At 34.8% G+C, this 20,394-nt stretch overlaps 1 protein-coding gene across 10 annotated transcripts in view; it reads left to right on the top strand.

The window, feature by feature from the left end:
- The window catches only part of ATP11B (ATPase phospholipid transporting 11B (putative)), a 127,063-nt gene that overhangs the window by 12,655 nt on the left and 94,014 nt on the right, over positions 1-20,394 (top strand). For all 10 annotated transcript variants that reach the window (XM_043594811.1, XM_043594810.1, XM_043594819.1 and 7 more), the window contains exon 2: positions 16,994-17,110. In XM_043594811.1, the coding sequence (XP_043450746.1) occupies positions 16,994-17,110 (117 nt within the window). The remainder of the gene's footprint in view (positions 1-16,993; positions 17,111-20,394) is intronic.

Below are 20,394 nucleotides of genomic sequence, written 5' to 3'. Positions count from 1 at the left end.
TACATACATGCATACATAACTGCTTCTCAGCCTCTAATATTCTCAGTCTAGAACTCTTGCTTGATACTACTCTGTCTTCTATGGCTTTTAAACTTCTTTTTCATATTTCTCATGTATTTCTCTCTGTGTTGCTTTCACTGTGAATACCTTAGTTCTAGCTTCCAGTTCACTAATTCTCACACCTGTGTCCAATCTAGAGTTCATACTGTCTTCTGAATATTTAAGTGATTTTTTTATTTCCATATTTATTGGACCTCTTTCAGTTTTGTCTGTTTTTGATGCATATCTGTGTGGTTTTTCTCATAATATTTTCTTTTAAAAAAAGAGATATTATTGTTATCTCTTTGGAGGTTTTATACATATTTAAAGGTACACAAATTTTTTTCAGCTTCCTTTAAGTTGAACCTGACTCTAGGACCCAGATACAAAGGGATGCTATTAATCCTTATCATGTCAAAGGATTTGAACTTCAGACTGCCTGTTTCTAGACATGGAGTCCCAAAGGCTCAACCCCTGATTACAGAAATGATTATCTTATTTTAAACTTAGCTAAGTCTTTTCTTTTTTTTTTTCAACTTTTTTTTTTTTTTTTTTGGGACAGAGAGAGACAGAGCATGAACGGGGGAGGGGCAGAGAGAGAGGGAGACACAGAATCGGAAACAGGCTCCAGGCTCCGAGCCATCAGCCCAGAGCCTGACGCGGGGCTCGAACTCCCGGACCGCGAGATCGTGACCTGGCTGAAGTCGGACGCTTAACCAACTGCGCCACCCAGGCGCCCCTCTTTTTAATTTTTAAATGTTTTTATTTTCGAGAGAGACCTAGCACAAGTAGGGAAGGGGCAGAGAGAGAGAGGGAGACAGAATTGGAAGCAGGCTCCAAGCTCAGAGCTGTCAGCACAGAGCCTGATGCAGGACTTGAACCCGTGAACCTGGAGATCATGACCTGAGCTGAAGTTGGATGCTTGACTGACTGAATCACCTGGGCAGCCCAAGTCTTCTTAATTAAAGAAAAACAGGTATTTTATACATCTTTGCTTTTGTGAAGCAAAGGGAAGAGCTCACAGTATGGACTTTTTCAAGGCCAATAACTAATATCAGCAGCAAGACTTGAACCTAGAGAGTTTTTCCAGAGAGTTTAGCAGTGTAGGAGAGAACTAGCAGTAGCAGCAGTTTTCCCTGTATCTCTCTTTCCCAATCCTGCCACCTTAAATCTGCTCAAGAGTGAGGCAACACTAGGGAATGAGTTAGGAGAAGAAATTTCTAGGCAACAGTGGTACTCTGGAGACACAAGTGACAGGTTTGTAGAGGAAGAGGAGAGAAGTGGTGGAGAATTCCTGTAGTTATTCAGCTATAGCCATTCTCAAGTTGACACAATATTTTAGGTACCAGAAGTTGTTAGAACTTGCTTGTACCTTAGTGTATATCCTCTTGAAAATGTTATCTACTATAAAATGCAATATATATAAATTGATTTTGAACAGCATGGCAAGTTTTTTTTTTTTTTTTACAGTTTTCATGTTTTTAATTTCCTTTTTGTCTTGAACCTGGCGAGATCAAAAATTTATTTTGAAGTTTGACAAGTTTGTGATGTTGAAATAGATGTTAGAAATGATGAAAAGAGATAGGATGGTTGTCCATTTTAATTAATAACTCTTATTACACCTGTAATGGAATTATGTCACATTTAACTCTATTAAGAAGGATGTATTTGATAATCTTCTAAAGGGAAAAAAGTGAGTCATCTAAGGAGTTACTGCTATTTCAGTTAAAATTTTACTCATTTTACTTGATATTTTGTTTCTTTTTTTGTGTGTTTAAGAGGCCTTATTTTTTCTAAATGAAGTTTTATGTAGAACAGAGGCCCTTGGGGCATCTGGGTGGCTCAGTCAATTGGGTGTCTGACTTCGGCTCAGGTCATGATATCACAGCTCGTGAGTTCAAGCCCCGCATCGGGCTCTGTGTTGACAGCTCAGAGCCTGGAGACTGCTTGGGATTCTGTGTCTCCCTCTCTGCCCCCCCCCCCTGCTCATACTCTGTCTCTCTCTCTCTCTCTCTCTCTCTCTCTCTCAAAAGTAAATAAACATTAAAAAAATAAATAAATAAAAAGAACAGAGGCCCTGACTTCTCATTTTGGTATTTCCACAGTACCAAGCATACTACCTAGTATATAGTCAGTGCTCATAATATTTATAAATTTTATTTTTTAAAAATTAATAGGATAATTTAATATAGGACATACTAAGTAGTTTGATATTTCAGAATGCTCAGATGTCTTTACTCACATTTGGTACAGTGCCTCACATTGTATCAAGCACATCTTTTCCAATAAATACTTGTGTTACTTATTGGTATTCTAAGATTTTGCTTTGAAGAAAGAGTCCTTTGCAATGAGTGCAGTTGGCAGATAAAGCATAAGTAGTTGTAGTCAGTTCATCTTAATCGTATGTACATAGGAAATTGTTTCTTCACTCTTATATCTCCTGAGCTACAAAGGGAATATAGATATATTTGCTTATCTCAGTTCTCCACTGTGCTCTTTAATATACAAGTTTGAAAAATGCTAACAAAGGTATAAGGGTGGACTTGATTCTTTACTATTGAAAAACTGGCAAATGGTTCTCTAATGTGTGTTTTCTTGTTGAAATTTAAATGTGAAGGCACAGGCCTCTAACTTAGATATGCAGGAGACTCCTCCCCTCCCGCCCTTTGTAGTTCCAATTCTTTATGCAACTTTAAAGGAAATTGGTACATTGCTTACCTGCTAGTGTTGTCAACCTTTTTTCCAGCATATATTTGCAGAATTTGAAAACAAAACAAAAAAATTTAAAAACTTAGGTATTTATTAGGGGACAGTGAAAGTCAAAATTCTTAATGTTTATTTTTTTTAATTTTTTTTAATTTTTTTTAATGTTTATTCTATTTTTTTTTAATGTTTCTTTTTTGAGAGAGAGAGAGAGAGAGAGAGAGAGAGAGAGAGAAAATGAGCTGGGGAAGGGCAGAGAGAGAGAGGGAGACAGAATCTGAAGCAAGCACCAGGCTCTGCGCTGTCAGCACAGAGCCCAACATGGGACTCAAACTCATGAACTGTGAGATCATGACCTGAGCTGAAGTCAGAGGCTTAACTGACCAAGCCACCCAGATGCCCCTAAAATGTTTATTCTTAGAGGGGTGGGTGCAGACAGAGAGAGAGAGAGAGAGAGAGAGAGAGAGACAGAACCTGAAGCAGGCTCCACGCTTCAAGCTGTCAGCATAGAGCCCAGTGCATGGCTTGAACTCATGAACCCCGAGATCATGACCTGAGCTGAAGTCGGACACTTAACTGACTGAGTCACCCAGGTGCCCCTGAAAGTCAAAATTCTTAAGTAATCATAGATGGTTTTGATAATCTTTATACTGTCTCCTAGACCATGAGTTCCCTAATGATGATGTTTCCCATAGATTGAAATAAAGTTTTCAGTTACTCTATGCAAAATAAGAAAAACTAGGTCAATGTAATGCCCGTGTGTGTGTGTGTTTGCTTCAGTTTGTAGATGTGCTTGTTTTTAAGGACTATTTTTTTAACTTTTAAAAAATAAACTTTTTATCTTAGAATAGTTTCAGATTTACAGAGAAGTTGGAAAGATAATACAAAGAATTCGTGTATATTCCCTTCACCCAGTTTCTCTTACTAAATTTTACATTACTAGGTTAAACTTGTTACACTGTGAACTAATATTAATACATTATTATTATTAAACACTATACTTTATTCAGATGTTAGTTTTTCACCGGTGTTCTTTCTTCTGCTTCAAAACTCCATCTGGCAGAACACATTACATTTAATGATTCCTTGATCCTTCAATAATTTTGTCTTTCTCATAACTTGATTTTTCTCCCTCTTTACCAGGTGCTTCATTTCAAACCTAAAAATATGATTCACTTACACTAAAAAATACATATATTTTATTTGATTCAGCTGTAATTACTAACCCTACTTCCCCACTCTCTTCTTTACCCCTATTTAATCAATCCATTATAGCCTTTTTAATTTTATTCAAACTGTGTTGATCAAAGTCACCAGTGATTTCCTAATTATTAAATTCGGTACTCTTTTTTTCAGTTTTCATCTTTCTCTACAGCATATGAAATAATTCTTTTTTGCAACTTCTTCCTGTGTTTCTGCCACACCTCTCCTCTCTTTTCCTTCTCTCTGGTGATCTTTCTCCTTTGCTTATTCCTTTTCTCCCACATGTATCTTAAATGATAGCCTTGAGAATTCCATCTCTTGCCCTTTTTCTCTTCTTCCACTGTGCACTCATAACAGGCAGTCTTATACATTCTTTGATTTTAACTATCATCTTTATGCTTGCTGGGTTCCTATCCCAAGTCCAACCCTCTTTCCTAACATCTAAACAAAAATATCCAGTTGCTTTCTAAATATCTATGCTGGGTGTCCCACATTGAAATGAGAAAATAATTGTAGTTTGATCTTAAATATGTGAGTGGAAATAGGAAATTAGGTGATATGTAAGGTAAATAAGGCCTAAATCACTGAAGTTTTATCAACTCCAGGTGGGCAGGGATTAAGTTTCTTTATATTTCTTTATATCACCACTAGTCCTTAGCTTGTTACAAAGCACGTAGAAAATACTCAGTAAATACCCTTTGATTGATTGCTAAAGGAAATTCTTTTCATTACATGTAGAAGTCAAGAACTAGATCAGCAGTACAATTTTAATAGTCATTATGCAGTGTAAATGAACTACTTGCTTCCTGGAAGAAGTGAAAATAGTCGTCTGTGTCTTTTAAAAATACATTTTTAGAATTATGTCAGTTTGACCCAATGTTGCTAAATAATAATTTTTCTGCTTGAGGTTTAATTTTCAATTTTTTGTACCAGTAGTTTAGGATTTGCTGGGTCCTATTTGTGTAACCTTGTACATATATGTTTTATTTTCTTCCGAAGCATGTTTTTTAGGTTCCCAGTGCATAAAATTTATAAGACAATTATCATTTTTCCACCCTGCTGTTTTCTACTTTTTGTTTCAGTTCTTGCCTAAATAACTAAATAGGATTCACTCAGCATGTCTGTTCTTTAATTTCAATATATTTTTATGTTGTTTTTATGATTTTTTACCTAATACATTAGCTTGTTTAAATCTATACTTGAAAATATTTGTTGTGGTTTCCTGGTTTGAATACTGGCAGTACTGCTTATGGTAAAAGTAGAAGCTTCTTCCTTGAGGGATTCTGTTATAGACCCAAGACAGTGAGTATTTGTAACTTATATTTTGGTCTTCCAGGTATCTAGTTGCTTTTCAACCCTGTCAGACCCTAACAAATATTTTATGAATGCTACATCCCTTCTTATCCAGTGATAAAATTTAAATCTGTAACCTGCCTACACTAATAACTTCTTTAAAAAATCAACATCAAAACTGAAGTTGTTACATGAAGAATAGAGAAATACAGTTATATTAAGTAATTTCTATTTCAGAAGGTAAGTGTGCAGTCATAACTTCAGTAGACATAAAGATCAGATATTATAATCATTGTGAATCCATGGCCACTAATGCAGACTGCTGAAAGTATAGTGTATACTTCCAAGGCATACCTTAGAAATATTGTGGGTTCAGTTCCAGAGCACTGCATGCAATAAAGTGAGTAACACAACAAAGCAAGTCAAATGAATTTTTTTATTTCCTAGGGCATATAAAATTTATGTTTACACTATATTAAATGTGCAACATTATTATGTCTAAAAAAGCAATGTACATACCTCAGTTTAAAAACACTTTATTGCTAAAAAAGGCTGACCATAATGTCAGCTTTCAGCAAGTCATAATCTTTTCCTGGTGGAGGGTCTTGCGTGGATATTGATGGCTGCTTACTGATCAGGGTGATGGTTACTAAAAGTTAGGGTGGCTGTGCCAGTTTCTTAAAATAAGGCATCAAGGAACTTTGCTCCATCAGTTGACTCTTTCTTTCATGAAGGTATAGTTTCTCTGTAGCATGTGATACTGCTTGATGATATTTTACTCATACTAAAACTTCTTTCAAAATTGGAGTCAATCCTCTCAAATTCTGCCACTGCTTTATCAACTACGTTTATGTAATAGTCTAAATCCTTTGTTGTCATTTCAACAGTCTCCACAGCATCTTCACTAGGAGTAGATTCTCTTTCAAGAAACCACTTTCTTTGTTCATCCATAAGAAGCAACTCCTCATCCATTAGAGTTTTATCATAAGATTGCAGCAATCCAGCCACATCTTCAGGCTTCACTTTCTAATTCTATCTAGTTTTCTTGCTATTTCCACCTCGTCTGCAGTTGTTTTCTCCATTGAAATCTTAAACCCCTCAAAGTCATCCAGGAGTGTTGGAATCAATGTCTTCCAAACTCCTGCAAATACTGAGATTTTGACCTCTTCCCATGGATCACAGATGTTCTTAATGGTATCCAGAATAGTGAATTCTTTCCAGAAGGTTTTCAGTTTACTTTTCTCAGATGCATCAGAGGAATCCCTCTCTGTGGCAGCAATAGCTTTATGAAAAGTTGTTTGGTTTTTTTTTCTCATTCAAGTTTTTATTTAAATTTTAGTTAACATATGGTAAAATTGGTTTCAGGTGTAGAATTTAGTAATTCATCACTTACATATAACACCAAGTGCTCATCACGACAAGTACCCTCCTTAATGCCCACCACCCATTTAGCCCATCCCCTGCCCACCTCTCTCCATCAACCCTATTTGTTCTCTATAGTTAAGAGTCTCTTATGGTTTGTTTCCCTGTCTCTTTTTCCCCCTTCCCTATGTTCATCCACTTTGTTTCTTAAATTCCACATATGAGTGAAATCATATGGTATTTGTCTTTCTGTGTTTTATTTTGCTTAGCATAATACACTCTAACTCCATCCATGCCATTGCAATAGCACAATTTCATTCTTTTTGATGGCTGAGTAATACTCTATTGTATATATATACCACATCTTTTTTATCCACTCATCAATTGAAGCACTCTTTCCGTAGTTTGGTTGTTTGTTGATGGTGCTGCTATAAACACCGGGGTGCATGTGCTGCATTGAATCAGTAGTTTTGTATCCTTTGGGTAAATACCTCATAGTGCAATTGCTAGGTCATAGAGTAGTTACACTTTTTAACTTTTTGAGGAATGTCCATACTGTTTTCTAGAGTAGCTATACCAGTTGCATTCCTACCAACAGTGTAATAGCATTCCCCTTTTTCCACATTGTCACCAATATCTGTTGTTTCCTGTGTTGTTAATTTTAGCCATTCTGACAGGTGTGAGGTGGTATATCATTGTGGTTTTGATTTGTATTTCCCTGATGATGAGTCATGTTGAGCATCTTTTCATGTGTCTGTTGGCCATCTGGATGTCTTCTTTGGAAAAATGTCTATTCGTGTCTTCTGCCCATTTCTTAACTGGATTATTTATTTTGGGAGTGGTGAGTTTGAGAAGTTCTTTATAGTTTATGGATACTAACCCTTTATAAGATACATCACTTGCAAATATCATCTCCCATTCCAAAGATTGTCTTTTAGTTTTGTTGATTGTTTGCTGTACAGAAGCTTTTTATCCTGATCAAGTCCCAGGGTTCATTTTTGCTTTTGTTTCCCTTGCCTCTAATGACATGTCTAGAAAGAAGTTGCTATGGCCATTATCAAAGAGGTTGTTGCTGTGTTCTCCTCTAGGATTTTGATGGTTTTCTGTTTCACATTTAGGTCTTGAATCCATTTGGAATTTTGTGTGTGTGTGTGTGTATGGTGTAAGAAAGTGGTCCAGTTTCATTCTTCTGCATGTTGCTGTCTAGTTTTCCCAACAGCATTTGTCTTGAAGGTCAAAATTACTCCTTTATCTGTGGGCTACAGAATGGATGTTGTGTTAGCAGACATGAAAATAACATTAATCTTGTTGTACATCTCCATCAGAGCTCTAGTTGCATTGTCAATAAGCAGCAGTATTTTATAAGAAAGCTTTTTGTCTGAACAGTAAAGTTTCAACAGTGGGCTTCAAAAAAATTCAATAAACCATTTTTGTAAACAGATGTGCCATCATCCAGGCCTTGTTTTATTTCTAGAGCACAGGCAGAGTAGATTTAGCATAATTCTTAAAGGACTTAGGATTTTTGGAATGGTAAATTAGCATATTGGCTTCAACTTAAAGTAGCTACAGCTGCATTAGCCCCCTACTAACAAGAGAGTCAGCCTGTCCTTTGAAACTTTGAAGCCAGGTATTGACTTCTCCTTTCTAGCTATGAAAGTCCTAGATGGCATTTTCTTCTAATACAAGACTGTTTAGTCTATATGGAAGATCTGTTGTTTAGTGTGGCCACCATGATTAATTATCCTAGCTCTGTCTTCTGGATAATTTGCTGCAGCTTCTACATCAGTACTTGCTGCTTCATCTTGAACACTTGTGTTATGGAGGTGGCTTTTTTTCCCCCTAAACCTCATGAACCAATCTGCTCTAGGTTCAGACTATTCTTTTGCAGCTTCCTTTCCTCTTAGTCTTCATGGATTAAAGAGGGTGAGGGCCTTGTTCTGGCTAAGGCTTTGGTTGAAGGGAATGTTATAACTGGTTTGATTTTCTGTCTAAGCCATTCTAAAACTTTCTCCATGTAAGAAATAAGGCTGTTTTGTTTTCTTATCATTGGTGTGTTCACTGGAGCAACACTTTTAATTTCCTTCAAGAAAAAAGAAAAAAAATTTTTTTTCATTCACAGCTTGAATAACTGGTACAAGAGGCCTAGCTTTTGGCCCATATCAGCTTTTGACATGCCTTCACTAAGCTTAATCATTTCTAGATTTGATTTAAAGTAAGAGACATGTGACCCTTTCTTTCACTTGAACACTTAGAGGTCCTTGTGGGGTTATTAATTTCAATATTGTTGTGTCTCAGGGAATAGGGAGGCCTAAGGAGAGAAAGAGATGGGGAATGAAGCAGTCAGAGCACACATAGCATTTATTGATGAACTTCGCCATCTTTAGGTAGAGTTCATGGTGCCCCGTAAAATTACACTAGTAACATCAAAGATCACTGATCACAGATCATTATAACAAATACAACAATAATGAAGATGTTTGAAATAGTGCAAGAATTACCAAAATGTGACACAGAGATGTGAAGTAAGCAAGTGCTGTTGGAAGAATGGTACCAACAGACTTGTTGACACAGGGTTGCCACAAACTCCATTTGTGAAGAACACAGTATCTACAAAATGCAATAAAATAGGTATGCCTGTATTGGTGACTCAAATTCAAGTGACATTTCCTTTGGTGATATAATTTCCTGAAACAGTGAACCAACTGTTTACAAAGTTCTGACAAATCAAACTATTATCTTCCTTCAGTATATGTGGTAGTTGCATTCTTGAAAAATTAATAAATCCATGCAAGGTATTTTTTAAATAGAGATTCATATTATTCTAAAGAGATTTTCTATCAGTGCAGATATCCGGCAGGGCATTTGAAAGTTGTCTCACGGGACATTCCTTTGTTGGCAGGACTCTATAATGCGCTGTAGCATGTCTGATATCTCTGCCCCACCCACCTATCCGTCCATCCACCTACTAATTGTCAGTAGACCCTCCCCCAATCATTGTGAAAATCAATACCAATACTTACTTCTGAAATGCTTCTTAGAAGTCTTCCTTCCTTTTCTTAGGCTCGTTCTCCAAGAGGAGTTTTGACTTTGAGTCATAATCTTTTAGCGGTAATAGAGAGCTACTACATATAGTTCTTTGAGTAAGAATAAGAAGCACACTTAAACAGTCAATCAGAAAAAAATAGATGAGTAGAAAAGTATATGGTCATTCAGAAACATTATTTCAGTAACAGTATTATTTTGGTTGATTTACTAAATGTTAATGCTTGGTATTACATTGTATCTATCTGATAACAGGGACAGCATATGCTTTCATTCTGTGTAAGAGCAAGAGTGTTACAGATTTTGAGCAATATTAAAATTTTTTGTAATTATGGCAAGTGAAAGGTAAATTATCTAGATTAAGGAAAGTGGGACTGGTAGGAAGTACAGGATTGTTGGGTTTCTTTTTTTTATATAAAGTAAGCACTCGGCTTACTTAATTTTTTTTTTAATTTTTTTTTTTCAACGTTTATTTATTTTTGGGACAGAGAGAGACAGAGCATGAACGGGGGAGGGGCAGAGAGAGAGGGAAACACAGAATCGGAAACAGGCTCCAGGCTCTGAGCCATCAGCCCAGAGCCTGACGCGGGGCTCGAACTCACGGACCGTGAGATCGTGACCTGGCTGAAGTCGGACGCTTAACCGACTGCGCCACCCAGGCGCCCCAGGATTGTTGGGTTTCTTATTGTTGCTTCTGCTCTTGTTGTTTATTTGGTAGCAGTTTCTTGGTTCTGGCATTCCTGAAATCAAGTTTCTATATATAAAATTAATGAGGCAATTGTGTATCTTTCTTCCACCCTACTTTTTTTTCTGACTTTTTGTGTCAGTTTTTGCCAGAGTAACTAAATAGGATTCACCCTCTGTCTCTGTCCTTTGACTTGAAGATGCTTTTTCATGCTATTATTTAGAATTTTGTGGTTGTGTCTTTGTTCTTGGTATTTTTAAATATTAAACCTTGTATATACTGTGTAAAAGATATGGTTTTTGATTGACTACATGTCTCTAGCCTTTCTCAGAGTTATAATCCATTGCTTCTGTTATTCTAATTAGGACCTACAAAACCATCTTCATTGCCATTGCTGTGTACGATTGTGAGGGGAGAAGGTAAAGGTTCAAAAGTATTTGAAAAACTGGGTAGAAATTTTTTACTTAGTTACCTCTAATTTGGATACCACAGTTAGAAGATTTACCAGTTTCACTTCTTGTCCAGCCTGTGTTCAACCTGATAGGCAGAACAACAGCAAAAAACAAACAAACAAATAAATAAATAAATTTAAAAAATCAAATTTAGCGTTCTTTGTGATTTTTAAATTTGATCTAAACTAAAACAGCCTCACACATTTATTTTTTTATCATAAATGTCTCTGTTGCCATACATGGAAAACACCAGCATGACAAACAAAAGAAATTAAATATTATGGTTGAATTGTGATCGAATAGGACTCTTCTAATCCAGAAAACCCATGGGAAATTTTCAAATGGCTAAAATTGATATTTTTAATTGTGGTAAAATATATGTAACATAAAATTTACCATTTTAACCATTTTCAAGTTTACTGTTCTGTGGCATTAAGTACATTCACATTGTTGTGCATATCACCACCGTCCATCTCCTGAACTTTTTCATCTTCCAAAACTGAAACTTTGTACCCATTAAACACAGACTCCCTGTTCCCCTGTTCACTAAACATCTGGCAAACTGAATTTGGCTATCTCTTACATAAAGAATCATACAGCATTTGTTCTTGGCATAATGTCTTCCGGGTATATCCATATTGTAGCATGTGTCAGAATTTCCTTTTTTAAGGCTGAGTAATAGCTCATTGTGTGTATATACCATATTTTGCTTATCCATTCATCTGTCGATGAACATTCGTGTTGCTTCCACCTTTTGGCTATTGTGAATAATACTCGTATTATTCAATATATCTGTGTACAAATATCTGTTCAAGTCTCTGCTTTTACATTTTTTGTATGTACCCAGAGGTGGAATTGATGGATCATATAATCATTGTGTTTACTTCTTTTGAAGAGTCTCCATAATATTTCCACAGAGGCTGTACCACTTTACATTTCCACTGGCAGTATACAAGGATTCCAATGTCTCCATATCCTTGCCAATACTAATTATTTTGTTTTGGTTTGTTTTGATAGTAGCCATCCCAGTGGGTGGCTAAGTGGTACCTCATGGTTTTGATTTGCATATCCCTAATAGAACTTGGTTTCTTTGACATCCAGAAATGAACCCCAACCAACTGTAAAGTTATAATAAATGGTTTTGATGAGAATAAGATAAATCTAAGAACAGCAGAATGAAAAGCTTCTTATTACCCTCTCTTTCATTAGTAACGATGGGTTTCACTCTACAGGATCACTTTTAAAGTTTTTCCTTTTTCTTTTAAATATCATTGAATTTAAACTCAATTTGGTAGAAAAGTTATTGTTAAAAATATTTAAAAACTAAACTTAGAACCTCAAAACTACAGAATTTATTGTACCCAGTAAATTATTTATTAATTTCAGTAATTATTCATTAAATAATTAGCACATACTATCTTTAAGGATCTTGTAGTCTGGGGACACCTGGGTGGCTCAGTTAATTAGCATCTGACTTTTGATTTTGGCTCAGGTCATGATCTCACTGGTTCCTGAGTTTAAGCCCCACATCAGGCTCCATGCTGACAGTGCAGAGCCTGCTTGGGATTCTCTCTCTCCCCCTCCCCTGCTTGCACAATCTTTCTCTCAAAATAAATAAATAAACTTAAAAAAAAAAACTTACAGTCTGGAAGGGGAGCTGGATATACAGATGAGTAATTACTAATCTGTGTAATAAAATCTGTAATGAGAGTATATAAAAGGTTTGTTGGGCATAATAACAAATGCCTTCCTTTGTTTCTGGGGAAAAAGAAGTGTCAGGGAAAGCTCCATTGAGAAGGAACCTCTTAAGCTGAAACTTGAAGGATGAAGAGGCTTTTGCTGGAGGTAAATGTTGGCACAGAAAAATCAAGTTTGGGAAGTAATATAATCTATCAGAGATGAGCTTCCTGTAATAAAGCATTGACAAATGATTTAAGAATTTTGGAGTCAAAGGTCACTCTAAATTTTATACCCTGTAGTTAGTCAGTCCTAACCTACCCCTGCATTTAAGCCAACTTCCTGGAAGCCCAGATTGGTTTGATAGATGGAGAACAACCTTAAGTCCTAAAATGAAAATTATGTAACAGGAAACAAAAATGTTTAATTATTGTGTTTGTTTACATCACAAGTATTTTAAGTTATTCTCTATCACCTTCCTTTGTTAACAGTGTAAAATTATCTTGCCCTTACAGTACCTTCATATAGGTATATTTTATTTAAAGTCTATGTCCAGGAAATAATAATTCACAATTAAGTTTATAGATTTGGTAAAATACACTAAATCATTCTTCCCCAGAATCATCATATTTTTACTAGGCCATTTTCATGTGCCTGTGTACATTGGAGCATACAGCCAACAAAAATTACTTTCTGTCATATAAAGCATGTGATTAAAGCTTTTGTTCATTTATTTTAATAGCAGTGGTATTGCAGTGTTGACTCTGCAGCTTTTTGGGTTTTTTTGAGTTTGGATGGGTTTTTTGGTATATGGTTTGTCTTGAAGCTTTTTCTTTATATTTTAGAGGGAATAGATCACATATAAGAATAAGAAGCACAGATTTACTTTGATCACTGTGAACTCTAAAGATGATATTTTCTTAGTTATTGTAAAGAAGTGTAACAGTTTTAATTATAGGACTACAGTTTTAGCCATTGTTAGCGTTTTATTTGTAATATTTATAATTTTCCTAAAATCTTTGGGATTTTAAGATTACGGAGAGGCTGGTATATTTGGTATGAAAATGTAAAACGTAGTGATTCATTTCCAAGTACTGCTGTGTGCCAGAGACCAACTTCTAAAAATTATAAAGCTATTTAGTGGTTTGGTTTCCCTAGATCTCATCAGTTTTTGGTTACAAAAGGAATCTCTTTTAAAACCATTCCTATGTGTTGTCAGTTTGTTCCCAAGATGCCGTCATGAGATTTTTTCTACCTTACCTGCTTTTTCTTTTTAAATACCTATGAATTTAACGTATGCTCACAAATCCAGACTGAAAAGAGGTTTTGAATTTCATACTTTTATAGAATATGAGAGTTTTTTATTTTTAAATTATTTACAGTTGTGTGTTTCCAAAGCTTGTATCCTACTTTTTAGCAGGAATTAAAATAAAATTAGGGTGGCTAGAATAGTATTAATCTATCTAAATTCCTTTCCCTAGGGCAAGGTGAATCAGAGGAAAAAGGAGCAGGCTAGCATCAAGGGGTTGAAGGTGTGAATGGGTAGTTTGAGATGACAGCAGAAAATGTGATGTGTGCCAACCTTGGCATGTAGCCTTGACCAAGTGATTAGGAAGTTCAGACTCTATTTCTTTCTTAGTGCCATGACTTGCTATTAATGCTCGCTAGAAAAGTGTGAAACTGTACTTGAACTTCACACTAACAGTATAGTTATACACTTAATTTTGGTCACATGTTTGTTTTGCCTCCTGTTAAAGAGTAGAGGTGTTATTGAAACACAAAGATTCTCTTATGTTGTTTTTAAAATCTGCAATGTTGAGATGGAGAACTGATTACAAAAGCAAGACTTTAGATAAGTGGTTTTAAGCTTCTTTACATCATGAGAAACCGATGAAACCTATGCTCACTCTCATTGGAAAAATGCCCATGTTAAGTGAATCTGCATACAATTTCAGAGATTCACAGACCTGAAGTCCATTTATGGATCCTGCCCTAAGTCACTTTCTTTATTTTTGGACAGTGTTATTCTTTTATTTAGTTGTGGCTGGCTTAATTTGTTGCAGAGAAGGCGATGCTAATGAACTGAAGTTAGAGGTTTGATTTCGATAAGGGACAGCTAGGTGTACTTATACTGCAGTCACAAATATAAAATTTAACTGTTTTTGTGGAAAAAATAACATCCACACATATATACATGCCATTGATTATAAAATGATTGAATGAGATCATGTGAATTAATTACAACTGAAAAAAACTCAAAATACGTAGGTGGATTTTGTAGCATCTTTGGGAATTAAGGAAAAACTCCTCAATCTCCTTTTGGAATTATCTAATGTTAAATTACTATATTTTGTAATATACTGATTTTGCACTTAAAATTCAGTTTAAAATTGGTTTTATTTTTGGAACTTTTCAATATATCCCCTTGAAATAATTGTAGGAATCTAAGGAGTTTCAAACTTTAGTATGTGATTACTGGTACAGTCAGTAGAGATGAATGGAGAAGGATGTTTGCATCCTGGGAAGTCATGAATGAGATGTTGCAATAGTAACATATATAAATAACATACATATTGTAGGGGAGTCTTTGTTTTGCACTTTGTTTCTTAACTTTAGATGTACTTAGTAATAAATTCCAGTCTTGGTGGAATTTAGTAAAAAATAAAATTCTGTATCAGTGGTTCTTAGTCTCAATTGTCTTGACATCTTCCTAAAGATTTATATATTCTTTCAGACCCACAAATGTACTTTCTTTTTTCTTTAATTTATTCCAGAAGCTTACATACATGGTATGTAATTTACTGTTATTTTTACATGGTTTCAAAGTGGATGTGGAATAAATATGCTTCATGTAGTCTAATGTTTCAGTTACCAGTGTGTCCCTCTTATATAACTTTATGAACTTTATTGGCAAACTTCCTGTGAACCCCCTTTGAGAAATACAGGCATGGACTTAGCAGTAGCATGCAAACTCTTTATTCATTTATTTGTTGAGTTAGGGCATATTATGATTTGCTTGAGTAATTAACAAATCACATAATCCTACATGGGTTAGCATAGTACTTAACCTCAATACATATTTGTTGAATGAATAAGTAGCACATATCTTTAAGGTGATTGCAGTATTCTAGATAGAGCAGTAAGTTCCAACTCTGATTATGAGGCCTGCCTTTACCCCCCTCCATAAGTTATTATAGGGAAAAATTGTGAAATGTTTAAAGGAAAATTTAGGAAGAAGATAAATATGCATGCCATATTTTATCCTTGAAGAAACTGATTTTGAAATCAGACACATAATGGCACATTCACATCCACAAAATGTGGTCATCACTATAAATAGCATAAGCAAATAAAATGAAACTTCATGGTTTTTTTACGGAGCATACAAATGCATTTAATTTTCACAGTCTTATAGTAGCTGTTTCTAAGATCACAGAATAAAAATTTTTTAAACCAAGAATGACAGCAGTTGAAATCTATACATAGCACTTTAATATTCTGATGTGCTAAACAAAATATATCTCTAGGTAATATGGGAATTTCCACTATCTGTGTATGTATGTACTTAATGGAAATTTTACAAGGATGCCAAGCATCAAATGGCAGCCACATTACTTACTTAGTAGATTACTAAATTAGAGTCCTTAATGACTACAAGTAGATCATTGTAATTACAAATACCAGCTTTAGTTAACTTTTTCATAACTTAGTAGCAATAGTAGAGCCACAAACAAAGGTCTTGCTTTTGTTGGTTGCTTTCATCCTGTCATAGGATCACCAAGATCTGCCAAAAGAGTATTGAAGACTCACTTGCCACCTAGGAAAATAGTAAAATACTGTGGGAATAAAGTATCAGCATTCTTGTCCCAGTGAAAACTTTTACATTGGAGATCATTGATAAATGTACCTTGAGAAATGGTTTCCTAAATTTGAGGCCAGAATTACATCTCCACATTTCAGGGATTCAATTGATAATATGACTACCACAAAGAGATGATTATGTGGAGTGAATCTGGGCAGGACCCTACCCAGTGCATTGTGAGTCTCGTGGGATCAAAGTTCTTTGAAACCAAGTTGATCTGGGTGTGGAAGAAGTAAAATATAAACCTCTGTCATCAGATGTAGTAGGTGCTGATTAGGCTATAGGTACACAGAATTTCCACATCACTGAGTAGGAATCCATCTTAAGAGAAAGGCAAGGAACCCCTAGGAATGAAAGGGAAGGAAAGAAATACTGTCCTCAAATGCTTCTGTAGATCTTCTACATGATTTTCCCCCCTTACAGTAGCATTTCTAACAGTATGGATTATTTTTCATTACCAGAGGTATTACCTAAGTGTTTATTTGAAGATAATATGTTAGTTTACCTGGGAAAGAAAAATATATATGCCTTAACTCTGCTAGTAATTAGATTGAGCCTATATGCAGTTCAAGGCCAGTAATAATATGTGCAATCTGGTCAGTTAAATAAAACCAGCAATAAAGAATCATAACAACTAACCTTCTTAGTCATTATTTTTCTTTTGCTTGGTCTTAGGGTTTTGACCCACCACATCAAAGTGACACAAGAACTATTTACATAGCCAACAGGTTTCCTCAGAATGGCCTTTACACACCTCTGAAATTTATAGATAACCGGATCATTTCATCTAAGGTAAGGATTAACACTTATTAAAACTATAGATATGTTCCATTTTGTTTTGAAAAGTAATTTATTTATTCCAGTATACATTTATATCCTTAAAAATTCAAGGAAATGGTGTTTGGTAAATATATCTTACCCAAAATTGTGAACTGCAAAATGAAAGGAGTTGCCAGTTGCTAATACCAGGTAACTAACATGCCAAAAATTATCCCTAGTTGCAATTAAACTGAGGAACTAAATATTTATACGGTGTGCCAGGTACTATGTTAGGTACATCTCATATCATTTAATTCATACAGCAACTCTGAGATCGCTTTTACAAAGTGTTATACTCATTTTATATTTGTGTCTTTAATTAAAGTGTTGGGAATAATTTACCCAGGGTTGCACACTAAATGACAAGATTGGAGTTTGAACTCAGTTCTGTGTGACTTTAAAGCCTGACTTCCTCTAATTTTATCACTCTTCTGTAAACAAGAAATTTACATATATAGTACCAAGGTACTGCTTCACTCACGTATTCTTCCTTGTTTCATTTTTTTCTATAACATTTTTAAGATGTCTTTGTTTATTTTGAAACTGAAGATTACAGGTTAATGCTGTCCCAGTAAACTTTTCTCATGATGAAGGAAACGTTTTCTGTACTACTATGATAACCAGTAGCTGTTTAGGGCTAGTTAGGCCTTATAATATGGCTAATGCCACTGAAAAACATAATTTTTAATTAAATCTTAATTTATTTTTGATTAAGTGTCAGGAGCCATATGCAGCTACTGGTTACCTATTGGAAAGTGCAGTTAGGATGTGAATCAGACTAAGAGTAAAGTTTTCCTTAGATCATTGCTATTGTTTGATAGACCACTTTAAGAAGCGTCTTTGTACTGCTCCTTCTCTGCCTTCCAGAGTAACTAATTGTATCTCTGTCATCCTGATCTCCTCTTTCCCAAGAGTATTGTCTTAGGTCAGTGGTTTCTTTGTTCTGCCCCTTTTCTCATCCTTCACATTATTTACAGATGCAACATACCCATTAGTGAGATCTGTCATTTTGGACAGTGGTTCTAAAGCAGGGGGCAGGAAGGGAAAATGTTAGAATCTAGGGTAATAGAAGAGCTTTAGATTAATGACACAGTTCTTAGTAAATCATGCAAGAAATAAAAGTCCTTGAAAATTTTAAGTTTTTTTTTAACTTTGTGTATAATTTATATATAGTAAAATTTTACCAATTTTAAGTGTGCAATTTGATGAGTTTTGACAAATGTATAGCATCATGGGACCACCACAACCAAGATAAAGAGTATATCCAGAAGTAAAAAGTTAGCAGCCAGTCCCCCTCCTCCTCATCTCTAGCACTAGCAACCACTGATCTGTTTTCTATAACTATAGTTTCACCTTTTCTAGAATATCACATAAATATAGTCATGTAGTATGAGTCTTCTCTGTCTGACTTCATTTCATGTAACAGTAATCTTGAGATTGATCTTTGTTGTTGCATATATCAGTAGTTCACTCCTTTTTGGTGTAGAGTTTAGCTATCATCCTGGGTTTGGATAGTTTACATTCTGAATTTGGGTCATTTTCCTTGCCTGGTTCTTTCACTACCAGTATTTTCTTCCCCTTAAATTTCCATCTAGTTTTCCAGCCCTGAATTCAAATCTGTCATATTTTGTGATAAGGGTATAATTTTTCTCCCTACTGTTTGCTGCCATAGCTGTGAGAGTTGGATAGTGTCTCCAGGTTAAGAAGCCATAGTTTACAATTCATATTCATATTCCTTTCATTTGCACTTTTTAAAAATTAAACTCTTTTCTAGTTTCTATCTAAATTTTGGATACTTTCCAGGATCCATTTTATAATCTAGTTTTTGTAATCTCATCTGCTGTGAGTAACAGGACCACTTTAGTCCTCTGCCAGTATTGAAAGCTGAGTGTCCTGGAAAATTTGAGAGATTAAATATCTTTATATGATCGTATTCACATGCAGCAGTATTACGGTTCATGTTTTTGACCATAGTTTTAAAAATATAGATATTTAAATAAACATTGCTTTTTAAAAGCATATAAGGACTGTCTCTCTCATTATTCCCTTATTTATTCTACTAGTAATTTCTCACATCCCTTGCAAACCAGATTACCTGCTATCCCATAAACCCATGTTGAACTTCCCTACTACTGTGCCTTTGCTGTGATTTCATGTGATTAACCACTTCTTTTTAGATATAGATTATATTTTTTGCAGAGGTTATAAATTTCATGTTTTTATGGAAATAGAAAATTCATTTCCAATCTGAACCCACAGATTCAGGAATGTGGGTATTTATATACAATGTCCATTTTTTTCTTGACCATAAATAAGGCTTTTAAAATTCCCTTTGTACTACCTTTCTGCTCCCTTTTTATTCCCTTAAACTCTTCTGGACTGTATTATTTTCTGTCTCACAAAGTCATGATGAACTTTGCTCTTCTCTGCCTGTGTTCATGCTGTCCTTTTTTCCTGAAATGGTCTCCCTCTCTTTGCCCCCTATTTTCAGCCTGTTGAATGTTGCCCTATTAAAGCCCATGTTGAATATGACCTTCCTCATTAAATTTTTCTCTCACTGACTGCTTTTCATTTTAATTCTTTGTATATTCCTTCATTTACTTTACCTTTCAATATAGCTATTGATATTTATTCTGAATTTCTTCTAATATGAAAGCTTCTTTGTTCCTCTTACAGCCCAAGAGTCTTATACATTGTAGGTGCATGATACGTCTTTGTTTAATTTACCATAGTAACTACCTTATTTAAACTTTACAAAAGATGTAGTTTCATAATTATGTTTTGGTTTTCTTACTAATATCAGAACTTGAAGAAAAAAGATCAGTTGTATAGTCATATACATAGCTAAAAAAGAAGTTATACTTCCAATTTAATTTTATTGACCATTATTACATAATAATAAAATAACTTTAAAGCATAATTATTATTTTTCTTAAAATATTTTTATATTATTTAACATTTATCCTATAGTTTCTCTTCTACATATGATAGGATAAGCACAGACTATAGACTTGTTCAGTCTGTTAATGTATTTTGTATTTTAGAAAACCTGGAAAAAACAATTCCTAATATTTGTAAGCTGGTTTTCATAAGAAATTTTTATTTATTCTGAGTTTTTCCATGTATTATTGAACTAGCCAAAGAAAATATCCTGAAACCAGTTACCTTATTGCCAATTTATGTAATTGTTCTTTTCAAGATTTTGGAAGACAAAAGTACATTCTGTTATGATTTTAAAAGATTGATGTGAAGTTAGG

The sequence above is a fragment of the Prionailurus bengalensis genome, chromosome C2, assembly GCF_016509475.1.
Source record: "Prionailurus bengalensis isolate Pbe53 chromosome C2, Fcat_Pben_1.1_paternal_pri, whole genome shotgun sequence".
NCBI lineage: Eukaryota > Metazoa > Chordata > Mammalia > Carnivora > Felidae > Prionailurus > Prionailurus bengalensis.
The sequence above is the reverse complement of the archived record's forward strand: the minus strand, read 5'-3'. Positions and strand labels throughout refer to the sequence as shown.